The 14,730-nt window shown below is 36.7% G+C and overlaps 1 protein-coding gene across 8 annotated transcripts in view; it reads left to right on the forward strand.

Annotated features, from left to right (window-relative positions):
• St7 (suppression of tumorigenicity 7) overlaps positions 1–14,730 on the forward strand; it is a 204,132-nt gene that overhangs the window by 139,559 nt on the left and 49,843 nt on the right. For all 8 annotated transcript variants that reach the window (XM_042695938.1, XM_042695940.1, XM_042695937.1 and 5 more), the window contains one exon: positions 9,633–9,747. In XM_042695938.1, the coding sequence (XP_042551872.1) occupies positions 9,633–9,747 (115 nt within the window). The remainder of the gene's footprint in view (positions 1–9,632; positions 9,748–14,730) is intronic.

The raw sequence follows: 14,730 nt of genomic DNA on the forward strand, positions 1-14,730 counted from the left end.
AAACCAATGAATTAAGAAAATATGGTATGGCCGCTTGCTGGTGGCTTAAGTGTATAATTCTAACTACTCAGAAGACTTAGATTTGAAGATCATGGTTCAAAGCCAGCCCAAGCAGAATGAGACTTAAATTTTTTTTTTTTTATTATCTTTAAGTTGTTGTACAAAGAAGTTGCCATTCACTGAAACAGTTTATGAATGCAGTGTATCTAGATCAATATCACCTCTTTCAACATTCTCACCCACTCCTCCCAACCCACCCCTTCGCTTATCTTAATTTTATGTTATGTATTGAAATTTTTGCAGTTTAACAAAGCAGTCTGTGTGTAGAGTACATCGTGATCTGAGTCACCACATCAACATCTTCACCCACCCCCGCTGACCCACCCCTTCACTTATATTTCTCAATTCTGTTGTACATACAGTGAATTCTTGCCTGAGTTCTCCCCTCTTCCCCCATCTCTCTTCTACTTCTATCCTTTGGCTCCATCCTCCCCTCTTGCAAGTTCCTGATATTTATTTTGTTGGGCTTCGATTTAGTCTTTTTAAAAAAATTATACTATTTGCACTCTCCATAGCATCTATTACACTTCAGTTAATTGATTTGTAACTCCTTGCTTACCACCCAGTATGTTTTCTAGCTATCATAAATAAGAAAAACCATGCAATCTATGTTTCTCTGGGTCTGGCTTACTTTGTTTAATATAATTTTTTCCAAGGCTTTCCATTTCCTTATAAATGGTATAATGTCATTCTTTCTGGTAGCTGAGTAGAATTCAAGCATCTTGGAATTACAGAATCAGACTCTTATCTCCAATAAACTACCAAAACAGCTGGAAGTGAAGCTTTGGCTCAAATGGTAGAGCACTAGCCTTGAGCAAAAGAAGCTCAAGGACAGTGCCCAGGCCCCAGTTCAAGTCCCAGGACCAACACACATCCCCCATCTCCCCTAATATGTGGTAAATATGCACAGTGGATTTTACTCATCCATTAGAAAGAATAATATTATGTAATTTGCAAAATAATGGATGGACCTGGAAAAATTTTGTTAGTCAGGCCCTGAGAGACAAAAGACTCAGGTTTTCACTCATATGTAGAAGTTAGATCTAGTTTATAAGCATATGAGTGAATGCCCATTAAGTCCTATGCAAGTGCACACAAATGTATTAACTAAAGTATGATATCAGTGGAGAATTGAAATGTGTAACTAGAAAAAGTAACTTTGATTTAAATGTGTAACTTAGAAAATTTAACTTACCGTCCAACAAAGTGAATATCAGGAAGTTTGTACTGGAGATGTGTAGTGGGGGGAGGGTTAAAAGAAGGGTGGATAGAGGGATGAAGAGAGGAAGAGGGTAGAATCTAGTCTTAATATTCAATGCATACCCTATGAAACTAGGAAAACTGAGGGGAGGAATGGGATTGGGAGGGATGGGGAGAATAAGGAAAGGGATGACATTGATCAAGATGCATTGTGCTTCTAAACTGACATGTAAAATGGTGACTCTTTGTACAACAACTTAAATATTTAAAAAGAATGACATTGTCCCATTTGTTAGGAAATGGAAAGACTTGGAAAAAATTGTATTAAGTGAAGTAAGCCAGGCCCAAAGAACCATAGGTCCCATGGTTTCCATTATTTGCAATAACTAGTATATGTCTGAGACAAGCAGAAAAGGTCAGATAAGTTGATGTTAGGTGAAATGAACCCCAAGATAAGTATTCAGATGTTTTTTCTTTCTTCCAGTTGTTTCTAACATATTTATAAGATGATTTCTTTGCTGTTTTGTATGTCCCTCCCCCATGGTATAACCCCTGTTTTCACTGTATTTGATGCTGGTATAATTTGTGGAGGGGAAGGGAAAACAATTGTTTAAATAGGGATAGAGGTGGACCCATTGCAACAATGAGATGTACAAGTCATTATGTTGAAAAACGAACTTTACAACTTTGGCGCAGGGGTGGGGGTGGTGGTGAGAGCGGGGATTGGAAGGGAAGGGAAGGGGAAACAAAGGAGAAGGCAACAATGCTTGATAAGAAATGTACTCATTACCTTGCTCATGTAATTGTAACCCCTCTGTATGGTATTTTCACAATAAAAAAAAAAGATTAAAAAAAATTGAATCATACCTGTGCCAGTATTATGTAAGTATGGTGGCCCTGAACTGTATCTATGTAGGAGCTATGTGTGCTTTGTGAACTAGGTGTTGCTTTTGTCTGCTGATAAGCAAAAAGAGCTCACACAGAGCTTAGAAATTTGTCTCTGATTTCAATCTGAATCTATCTGATTTAAAAGGTGGTCCTGCTCTTGACTTCTGTAGAGTGTTTCTCCTAAGATGAGCCCTTTTTGCCCTCTCTCAATAGACACAGAGAGAGAGAGAGAGAGACAGACAGACAGACAGACATGTATATACATGTATATTCATATATATGTATATGTATATATGGCAAGTAGTGTTTTCTATCCCTAACCCCAGCCTCTCTCTACACAAAAGTTTCATAGGGAAGGAACTTTATTACTTTAACTAGGAACCCTTTTTCAAGATGAAGTTATAATTCCTCATACCACTTCTGTCAGTGAACCTACTCTCTGAAACTCAGATGGTTAAGAAAGAAGTGAGACTCTCAGGATGTGATTCATGTGAGATTAACACTTACTTGATTATATTATAGAATTAAATACAGTGTATGAAGTGCTATTGGATCAAATTATTTCAGGGGGAATTTCTTTAGAAACCGTTTATTCACAGACACTGTATTTGAAGGATCCACAGAGTCAAACTCCTACTGGGAAGAAACAAAGCAAGTAGAAAATAAGCAAACAGAACTAAAATCTGATGAAAACTGCAATCTTGAGGACTGAAGCAATTATATAGCAAATGCATTATCAATGCATGTTTTTGAGGAACAAACCTAAAAATACACAAACATATAGAAAAGTAATATATTAAGAAACACAGCCATGCTACCTAGAATTAAAATAATAATACATGTAAATGAGTAGTCTTTAACAGCTTTGCCTTTTTTGTTCACTTTCTTTTCAACTGAAGAAACAAAACTATAGATAAATTCTAGCTGTGTGTAAGGCCACATTTAGACTATGCACCTGCTCCTGGATGCTAGCAAGTTTTCTTTTCAAGTTTGTTTTCATACATTGTCATGTGCTCATAAGCTATACATAATTTTGTTTTGTGTGCATTTTGAAATTTAATTAGATGGTATCATGCTTTTCAGTATATTTCTTCATTTTAAACTTTCTTGTTCAAAACAACTTGATTTTTGTCCACATTAAGATGTAAAGTTCCAGCACATGCCTTTTATCTTCTGAATAGCATTTGGTCATAGGGATATACTCTATTTCATCTATACAGACCACTATTTATGATAGTGCATCTCAACACGTGACTCCTCAGAGACATGTGACTAGGCTCTAGGGAATTGTGCTGGACTGGGAAGTGGTAGGATGTGAGATAGACCTTTTGCCATTTTACTACAGTCTGCCAACATAGCAATGGGTAAGACATGTTATGTCTTTAAAGTATGATAGCACTGTGAAACTCTTATTATGAAGCCTTTTTGTTTTAAAATTTTATTCCAATTAACAAGTGGTGGGAATAGTACGGCTTGTAGACCAAGTGCAGTATATTGCCTGTGACTTTCAATCAAACTTTATGGAACACTGCCTTTCTCATTCCTTTACATGGGTGTTTTTGAGCTAAAATGTCAATGTAACAGATACCATATACTTCAAAAAGCCAGCAGTTACTTCTTAGGCTCTTCACAGAAATCTTTGCCGATTCCTGCAATAATAGTGTTACTACTGATAAATTCTTGTTGGTATTGTGGTTTGTGATTTAAATTAATAGAGAGCCACACAAAAAATAAGCTAGCTTCAGAAGATGATAGAAACAGTAGAAAATGTGATATGAGTAACATAGGCAGAGATATTAGCTAAGGTGGTTAGGAGAACCTGAGGAGATGCCACATGACTCTGAAGGTGAGCAAAACTAAACAAAGCTACAGCAACAAAGCCCAAAGCTCAGGGAAGCTAAGCAGTTTGTACAAAATATCACAAAATAATAAGGGGAAGATACGGAATTTTACCTTAGGAATAACTCCAAATGTAGGTTTATTCATCCATATTACAGTTTTCTTCTTGTGGATTCATGTAAACACAATGAAAAGCAGATATGTAAGTATTGTATCCCACATACAAGAAAAGTAGCTTAGTTCTCTTAGATTTAACAGTTCAGAAAGTGGAATTGTGATGTGTTGAAATTTGGATTCAGTGCTGATGACTAGGTTTGAATCATAGTCCCAGCATTAACCTTGGCTGAATCATTTGGATTTGCAGCCTTCCTTGTGTTTTGGTGGGGCGGGAGTGGGAGAGAGGTTGTCTGTAAAGTGAGGAGAGTGTTTGGATGATCTCCATGGATCTCTTCTGTATCTCACTTTCTAAGATGCTGTGACTTTAGGAGGTGGCATTTGATCTGGGCCTTGGAGAATGGGGTAATTTTTTTGACAGGTTGCCTTTCCTTAGGGGGAAAGGTATTTCAGGTTGGGGAAAAAGCTCGAGCAAAAACACAGTGGCTAGTAACTGCACAAGGAATTCTGGAAATGGCATGTGCGAGTTTAGTCTGACAAGGCTGGAGTCTCATCCTGTAGAAGGCAGGAAAGGCAAACAAGGCCTGGACCTAGATTAAAGAACCTTAACAGTTATGTTTAGGATATAAGCATACAAATTTTGTACACCTTGCTGAGTTTCCCTGAGTTTATGTTTTTTTTTTTTTAACTTCTGAGGTCATGTGGCATCTTCTCAGGTTCTCATTACCACCTTTACCACCTTACCTAATAGCATAAGAATTCTTTCCTTGCACTTGCAGAATTCAGAAAGTAATCTGTAGTGTTGTTGCTTCGTGGCTGGCTTCTCCCTGTGTTCCAGTGATTGCCTTCTGATTGCCTTCCCTGGGCCATCTATTTTAGTTTCAGATAGCTCTAAATGTGAAATAATCTTCTCCACATTGAGTCAAAAGTTACAACTCTATTTATTATACCTGTTACAGAATATAGAATATATTCAATTGTAAATGGTAGAAGAATCTATTCAGGTATTTAACCCTGAAGCCCTAAAGCAGACTTGTAGCTAGTAGCACATGTATAATATGCCCTCTCCAAAATAATGTAACTTGAGAAGAACATTCTAGTCATCAAATGAGTGTTAGCCTGCCCACTTTGGATCTCACTAGCCCAACACTCAGCAATAAGGCTGAATTCCTGCTTGTTGGAAAGATGGGTCAGTAGACTGTTGGGACAAAGACTTTGGTAATTCAGATGAGGAATGTATAGCTCACGGGTAGAAGTTCAGTGCTCAGAGAACAGCTCTGGTTAGAGTTTATCAGACTGATGAGGCAGAAGAGGGAGTCGCTCAGGGTGAGAGACTGTGAAACAGAAACATGAGTGAAGATGGCCTATTTAAAGAGATGAAAGCTCTTACATGGCTGGATCATAGGATGTAGGAAGTGGCTAGAAATGAGACTGTGGAGTAGACAGGGATTAGGTATGAAGGGCTGTTTCTGTAGAAATTATTTTGGGATTCTATCTTGAATTGAGAAATCAGTTTTCTTAAAAGAGTCACTCTCTCCACATCAAGTGTAGTAAATCCTCCTCGTATGTATTGAATGTGTGGTATGCCTACATTAGAACATATAGAAAATATGGAAGAAGAAATAAAGATCACTTTTCCTTTCAGCTATCAGAAAAAACACTTGAAATATTTTGATGTATTTTCCTTATATTTTTATGCCTCTATACATAAAGGCATGATTGTATTGTAAATAGTTCTATACTGCTTTTCTCAAATGTTCCATGTGTCAGCTTTTTCCAGACTGTGACATTAAAAGATCTTTGAGAATTAATTTCCAATAGCCCCAAACATTATTGATATCTTATTATACTTAAATATCACATCATGGTTTATAGTTTAAACTGCTAGTGTTGTTTTTCTTTTATGATAGAAAACAATGTTGTTATAGCTTGTTTTTTAATTTGTGTTCGCATCTGCATGTTTATTTGGGGTAGGTCTAGCCACATCAGTGGTCTGGTGGCATAAGTGACATAGTGACATAGCCATGTCAGTGGTCTGGTGGCATAAATCTAGCCATGCGGGTGCAGGATGGACTGACTCCATGTGCACACTGACAAGTTTTTACAATAGCATTGCAGAGTGCTCTGGAAAGAGGTGGACTTGAGGTGAATAGATTAAGATGGCTATATGAACAATATAGGCAAAGTCAGAAGATGTCAATTAAGTCATTGGTGTTTTTTTTTTTTGGGGGGGGGGGGTCTGGTCATGGGGCCTGAACTCTGGGCCTGGGCTCTGTCCCTCAGCTCTTCAGCTCAAGGCTAGCGCTCTACCACTTGAGCCACAGCGCCACTTCTGGCATTTTTCTTTTTGCTTATGTGGTGCTGAGGAATCAAACCCAGGGCCTCATGCATGCAAGGCAAGCACTCTATCACTGAGCCACCTTTCCAACCCCCCTCATTGGTGTTTTTTTCCCTTTTTTTTTTTTTAACATAAAAGTGTTTTTGTGAACTTGATGAAAGCTACCAGGACATTTTTCCATGCTAACTCAGATGTCTCAAGGACACCTTGAGGTGACTATATTGAGCAGGGAGTAGAAAGTGATGGAAGCTTCTTATTGCCTGATCAGTGATAGGAAATACCGAAGAGAATAGCTAAGTTTGAAGGGTTGTTCTGGGAAAGGAGATACTATTGCCTTTAAGGTACAAGGTAAGCTGTCAGGGAGATAGTTTACAAATTGGCCTAATAGCTTAGAAAATAGGTCAAAGCACTGTTTCTTTTTTTCCTTTCTTTCTTTTTTTTGGTACCCCTTGTCTTATATATATGTTTATCTGGTTTGGGGAAGGGAACAGGAATAACAAAATGGCGAAACAAAGGACAAAGGGTGAACCAATGCAACAGCCATACTCAAAAAACACTATGTTGGAAATGAAATTTACAGTTTGGGAGGCAGAGTAGTGGGGAGGGAAAGTGAGAGAAAAATGAGGGAGGGGGTAATGATATTTAACAAGAAATGTACTCATCTTACTTATGTAACTGTAACATCACCTTTACAATAATATAAAATTAAATTTTAAAAAAAGTCAGAGGAGAACACTTATGTATTGGAGCCATTTACATGAAGATGATGGAGCTGAAATTCTAGATGCAAAAGCATTTCAAAACATCAGGCATTTATGATAAGAAGACCAGTGACATACCATCTTATTCTTAGGGATAAGAAGACTTATTATTAAGTAGTAGACAAGGAGAAATTAGAGAAGAAGCTGTAAGAGGCTGTAAAAATAAGAAAGAAAAAACCACCAAAGAGAATAGCACTGAGGCAGCCAAGAGAGGCAAGAGTTGCAAGGAAAAACTGATTGAATGGTTGAGTGATACAGACAGTGTCCACAGGAGACATCTAAGTGACCCATGATCCATCTGAGCATGTGAGGAGAGCCAGCAGGTAGCAATGCATGAGAAGTAAAGTTAGCCAAAAGGAGTAGAGTTCTTGGGCTTTTTTTGTAAGATTGCTGTAAGGTGCCAGATAGGGCCATAGAAGCTTTTTTACTTTTTTTTTCATTAAATAGGAAAAGCTATGTTTCCAACTTGTCATATGACTTAGATTACGTCTCGGCATTTGCTTTTCTTCACATTTAAAATGCTTTTATTGCAATTACGGTTTTGGACACAATATACTCTGTCCAAGCTTCCAGTGGAGCCTGTGCCATTCAAGCAGCATCTCAAGACTTGTGTAAACCAGGTGTGACTTTCACATTTTTTTGTGTCTCACTGAGTCTTTTTAAGCTTCAGCAACAATATTTCAATTGCCTTCAAATTACAGAATGTAACTTGTGTCTTTGAAGTTTGTTATCTGAATTGTTTGAAAATAATAAAGTCAACATGTAGTTTAAAGAGTATTTTTGTTTTGTTGCCAGTCACTGAATGACAGAGAGCTTTAATTCTAGCAAGCTTTAGTTAGAAAGAGAAAAAAAAATCAAAGGGTGATGTCAGCAAGAATCATAGTAAACCAGATCAAGAAATGCCTTATTTGTTACACAACATCAACTGTATATGTTACTAACAATGAAAATATTATATCTCAGAAGGGTGCATACTATCAGTCCCCTTCAACACAAAATAATGTGATGCCCTGTGGATTTCAGAAATTTATTTCTCTGAAAAGGTAATGCTAAATGATTCCTGGCTTAAAAATTTATAGCAAATGTTCCTAATAAAGGAAGAAATATATAATCAATGCAGCATATTCATTGTCTTTTTTCCAGGTTGGCAGTGAAATAGCCTGTTTTTAGTATTATTTCTTTCAGTATAATTGCTGTAATGCTGTTCACATAAAAAGTTGTTGCTTTTAGAATGTCATCATACTATGCTAGAAAACAGTTACCACGTAGGAGATTAAATAGAGCAGTATAAACATAAAGCAGTATAAAGATAATAAAAAACTTGACTATCTTTATTTTACCTCTTTGAAGATAAGATTTTACTCTGAAATTCTTGGTTCTTTTTTCTTTCTCTTTGCTTTTTTTCCCAGTGAAGTTCACTATCATTTACTTTAACTCCCTTTGGACTTCTCATCCAGCCCAGAAGATTTTGGTCATTCCATTAATCATTCTTTCAACTCCATGACTTTTCATAGAACTTTAGTTCAGTCTGCTGAGGCTCAGTCTGCTGTGCCTGGGCTGCTGGCTAAAACTTGGCAACTGACAATTGTAGCCTTTATAAATGTATGATCTCTGATTTGTTAGGCTTGTCAGGATGACTTTGCAATCCTCATTTGTTTTCCTAAGCAGATCTATTCTTTGTGGCTATTGTATACTCTCACCCCTATCTTTAAACTTCTTCCTGTCACCTCTCCCCTCATTCTCAGAAGATGGTCTAGACTCCTGTTTTACGGAGACCAGTAGGGAAGAACTTGTAAACATCTCCACCTGTTCCTATCTATACTGTTTCTCTCATGTATTTTGTCTTCTAGCTATTTTTCCTACTTTCTCCCCACTTCTAGTTTTGCCAGGCTGATCAACAGTGTTCAGCCTTCATTTTATTGGTCTTTCTATGGCATTTTGTCATTAGGGAGCATCTTCAGTATTTATGAAAACCTCTGTCTTTTGGTTAGTCTCCTGCTTTAGATTTGCACAGATTCAATCTTGCCATCTTTCTAAAGAAAATTCCCTTTGGAATTAAAAAAAATAAGCATTTGATGCTTTAAAAGCAATAATTGTGGAAAGCTTGTAACTCAGTATTGTTTATTTTTAGGTATTATATTTTCATGTTATAGAAATACATTATAGTTCAGCATCAGTTAAGTTTCATTTTTACTAGTTTATATTAATTGTACAGAAAGGTTTCATTGTTATTTCTGTACATGCGTATAATGTACTACTTTACCCCCTTCAATTATACTTCAAAAGTAAGAAATATTTCTTTTCTTGTAATGCTTGATAGTTTACTATGCATATGTATATTATACAACATGTTATATATTTTCTTAAGTATATACAGTAAACATATAAGAATATTAAGTATATTAACCATTGCTTGGTTTATTCCTTTCTAGTTAATGAAGGAATTTCCTCTCCTGAGCATGTTCAACATCCACGAAAACCTTTTAGAAGCTCTTCTGGAACTACAAGCATATGCTGATGTTCAGGCAGTCTTAGCAAAGTATGATGGTAAGTCCTTGGTATTTTTATGTACTTGAGAACCTCTCTCTTCTTGGTATAGCACAGAAGTTGCATTGGAAGGATCCTTTTGAGTAGAAACACCCTTTGAAAATGCTGCTTTCAGACACTTTTCACTACTGGTTTTATGATAGTGTTTTATACAATCTTAGAAGTTTGTATTTAGCATAAGTAGATACATTGTGTGGCTTGTACACCATTTCTATTTGTCCTGTGCAGACTCTGTGGCACTCTCCCTGTCAGGCATTGTGTGAACTCTGCTGGATTCCCTGCGCAGTCAGGAAGCAATTTGAAAGTGCTCAGACCTGGTTGCAGTAGCAACTATTAGAGATCTTGTTGCTATGCCATGTCAGTGATGCTGACCCTCTGGAGTAGTTTAGGACAGCCAGTGGCCCTGAGACATGGGAGAGCACAGTATGTCAGTGAAGATGACATAATATTCCTTCACCTTAGGTATTTTCTTCACTGGGAGAAAATTTAGTTCCTTTATATACTTACTCACAAACTTACTCTATTTTGCCTGTTCTTACTACACTAGAAAAACAAACCTATGTACTCAAAAGATTTAAAAGCTCCTCTGGTTATATTGCTATTACCAGTGAATTCACTATTGGATTAATCATACAAAAAGAATCTGCATCCTTACCTCTCCTGACTAAAATCTCTGCAGAACTTCGCCCTGTACTACCTTAATTACTCTCTCCTTAAAATAAATGTGTTTTGTTGTAAAACTGATCTTACAAGAGATAACATATTACAAAATCATTTTTGCCTTCTAAAATGTTCTGTCTTTAGTAGGGTTGTTTAGTTCACATAAAGCATTTTTCAGGGCTGAGGATTTAGCTCAGTGGTAGAGGGCTCAGCATGCACAAGGCCCTGGGTTGTATTCCCAGCACAACAAGGGATTTTTTAAAAAGAATATTCTGATCACAGATTTCCAGGATTTTGCAAAACATGTACAACAAACACATTTTTGACAAAAAACTCTTCATAAGGTATCTCTGAAATGGGTTGGGATTGTTACCACCTATTATGGAGGGAACTGAAATATTGTGAGACTGTTGTTTTGTGTTTGTACTGTTTTCCCTGAATCCTTGTTCAGATTGGTAGAAACTAAATGCCTTCAGCCAGTGATGGCATCATTTTTGCTTCTGCAGACATGAGCACCCTGTGTAATAAGATATACACTACATAGTATGGAACTGATTTTAGAAAGGGAGAGGAGTATTTGCAGAGCCCTGTTTAAAGTAAACAAAATGAAGATTGGCCTTCACAGCAGCTCACTTTTATGTTCTGTTTATATGCTAGAATCACACTGTTAACATTTAACAATAGTTTAACCTTAACTTAGAGGTTCTTTCAAAATCTTATACACTGAGGTTTTTTTAGTTTGAACAAACCCAGTCCTGTGCCCAGAGGTTCAGGTGGCAAAGAATTCTTCCAAATGTCCCACCAGAGTTCATGCTTGCATTGCCAGTGCTGACCTGAACTCAACCTGAAAGGAACAAGTATTTGACCAATAGAGCTTTTGAGATCACAAGTCTCATAATGTTCCTTTCATGAAGATCTCAGTTTATTACAGAAGTCATCAGCCTTGTGTTAGAAAATTGATTGCAAAATAAAGAAATGAACTCATTTGGAGCTATTCCTTGTCTCTCTGTATCCTCTTGAACAGTCTCTGTTCCACAACAATTGAAGGCTGATTTATTAGATTCTGATAACATATGTTCACATTATTTGTTAAAACAGCCCGCCCCGCTCTGCACTAAAACTTGGCTCACACTTTGAAAAATTCTTTTTGTTGTAAGTGAACAAACTCACCATATCAAGGTCCTTGTGTTGAGCTTTGTTTATGTTGTGTACCTGGCAACAGAGATGATGTTCTTGTTCATTATTCATGGAAAAAGAGCCTCATTAGTGGCAGGACACATACTGTTGCTGAGATGCCTTGTTAGGGGTTTGGAGTTCAGCAGTTGTCAATAGAATGCAGATGACCTAACTTCAACTGAATTCTGGAGGGAGCTTTGGTGCTGACTTGGCTCAGGACTGTATCATTTACAGTAGAAATATAATGAAGTGGCTGCTGAAATTACTGTTCTTGAGGGGTGAGCGGCAGCCACTTAGGACTGTTGAAAAAAAAACAGAAAAAAAAACATGTCTCTGTGCTTCAACACATACCATAGAATGGGTTCTTTCAAATTTGTCCCTGCTAAATTTTCTAGAGATCCAAAGATCCTGCCCCTTCACATGGAATTGGGTACGTTAGGGTATTTGGAGTAGAGAGCTTAGGGCACCCTATTTTTCACTCTGCTCACATGCACTCATTCTTATCAGAAATGCTGGAGAAAGCACTTTGAATTCCAGCTCCTCCAACCCTTCCATGGAGCTACACCCAAAACACGATTGTGTGTTATCTTTGCAAATTGGAATGCTCTGGTTGGGTAGCTGTTTCTTGGATAGTTTATGGGTACATCAGTCCTTATTTATTACATTTTGTTAAGTGGCTGAACTTTTAAAGTAGTGTGTTGGGAAGTGACTTGATGAGATTAGTGCTGCTTTCCTGACTTTTGCAAAAAGGGATTTTGAAAAATGACAAGACACATGAAGAAAAAAAAAAGTTGGAGCATACTTTGTAGGAAGAATATGGGAAAGAAATACATTCTCTTGGCTTCATAATTCTTCTTTACCATTAAAAAAAGTTTGGATTCGAATTTGAAAATTCTTGACAGTCACAAATTCTTCTTATGGTGAGGCCCTTTGGAAACCCTACGTCTCTACTAGTATTACCAGTTAATTGGTCACAAGTTCCTTGTAACCTGAAGTCTAATTTCGATTTTGCCCTTGAGATGATGTTTCACATTATATTATTCCAGCCATTATTCTGAAGTAATCCATTAGTCTGAAGTAGGGTTGTCTTGTCTTCCTCAAGTTTTCATGATTCCCAATGTGTTAACCAACACATAATATATATATATAAATATATATTATGTATTATATATATTATACTATATATACACACACAAATGTTTGTTCCTAGTTCTATATCCTTTATACAATGACTAAAGTAACAGCAGCACTTAGCATTTTATTGGGTTCTTATAATGTGTCAGGTATGATTCAAAGTGTTCGTGGATGCACTCATTTATCCTCACCACACAAGTATTTGGTGAATACATCATTAGTTCCAGTCTAGAATTGTGCTGTGTGGGAGAGGTTAGTTCACAGGAAGCACCTGCAATGTCAAAGTAAAGACATGTAGATGATGTTATAAAAGAGAACACTCATTGTTGAGCATGATATGAATCCTGAGAGAAGGAAAACCAAGGATGCAACTCGAGATGGTCCAGTCTAGGCCTTTGCTTTTAGCCATCACCCACACTGCTCTTGGCAATATTTTGATTTGTTAAATTAATACCATTATTCTTATTATGAGTGACACTTTAGGAGGAACCTACCATACACCATCACAATAACCTTGCTTGGAGTTAGTTGCTCCATTTCATCAGATGTGGTTTTGTGAGTTTAAATACCTTGTAAGACTGTATATTTCTAGTCATCTTAAAATCTGGGATTCAGACACTAGTATTGCTGACTGTAAAGCCTGTGTGTTTCCGTAAGTGTAAGCCTTTCTAGAGTGACTATGCTTCTTTCATTTTACAGAGGCATGAATTAGATAGGCGGTGGTGCAGAATTTTAGTGATGCCAAAATGTCTTTGAAGATTTCTTTCTAATCATTCTCTAAGCAATGAATATATTCATCTGTATTGATTGTCTTTTTGTGAAGCTATCTGCAAAATGCTATTTTTCATCTTCAATCAACTTGCACTTGATTTCTTTGATCACAAAGATTTGCTGTTCGGAGGTCATCGAATTTTAGATTTATCATCTTTCTTTTCCAATCATTTGCTATAAAGTCTGATGTTTGTAAGCCTTGTGAAAGCTTTGGATTGTCTTCTAAAGAAGTTTTTATAGGCCACTATGTTGAAAACTTGAATCTCAAAGATTAGGATAGTAATGTGGGAAATAAATCATATATTTCTTATTCACTATCATTTGCACATTTCAAGTTTAGCAGAATCTTAGAGCACAGGTGAATTGAATGAGAAGGCTATATAGAACATTTAGGTACACTTGTTTTAGCCTGCCTCTAGTTAACCATCCCTGGGCATTCCAGAAAGCCATCATTGGTCATGTTGAAGAGGTGGGTCAAACTTTAGCTCCACCTTTCCGGTTCTAGATGAGTGAACTCAAATTACTTAACCTTCCAAGCCTCAGTTTCTTTCTCTGGAAATGGATTCAAGGATTAAAAAAAAGCTAAATTAACTTGCTTGAGATAACACGGTTGACCATTTGTTGTGAGAATGAAAGTATTTTAATACATTTTAAGTATTTGGAACTGTGTAGGTCAGAAAAAGAATTGTGAAACTATTAGCTGTTCTAAAGAGCCCAACTTGCTACTTTGAACTTCACTATACTTGACATTTTATAATTGTAAATTGTCAGTTGCACTGTGAGAATAAGAGCTCAGTCTGGAGTTACCTCAAAAGCCAGTATTGTGTCATGCTATTGTAATTCATTCGCAATTTAAAAAGACACATGTGTAGATATTTGATAAGAACTGAAGTGCCTAGTCTCATGTACAAAGAATTCTTGAATTTTTGGAAGATTGAAAATGGAAGTGCCAAGGATTTTCATTCTGATTGTTTCTTTGGACTCAAAGCGGTTTCATCCTTGGAAAAATTTGAACCAATGGAATTGTTGGATCTAAGTTCTTTTCAGTATTTCAATACTTAGACCATTAAGTCTTTTAGTGATTGCCCTATTTTGAGTACATTAGCTTCTCGGTAAGGAACAAGGTATAATGCAAATGTCTAAGTGCAAGATCATTTTTATTGATACTATAGAACTTATCCTAAATTAGCATTATTATCTGTCATAGTTTTGTGCAAAGGATATACTTGTTAGAGCAGTACA

This window comes from Dipodomys spectabilis, unplaced genomic scaffold (assembly GCF_019054845.1).
Source record: "Dipodomys spectabilis isolate Male_0828 unplaced genomic scaffold, ASM1905484v1 ptg000197l, whole genome shotgun sequence".
Taxonomy (NCBI): domain Eukaryota; kingdom Metazoa; phylum Chordata; class Mammalia; order Rodentia; family Heteromyidae; genus Dipodomys; species Dipodomys spectabilis.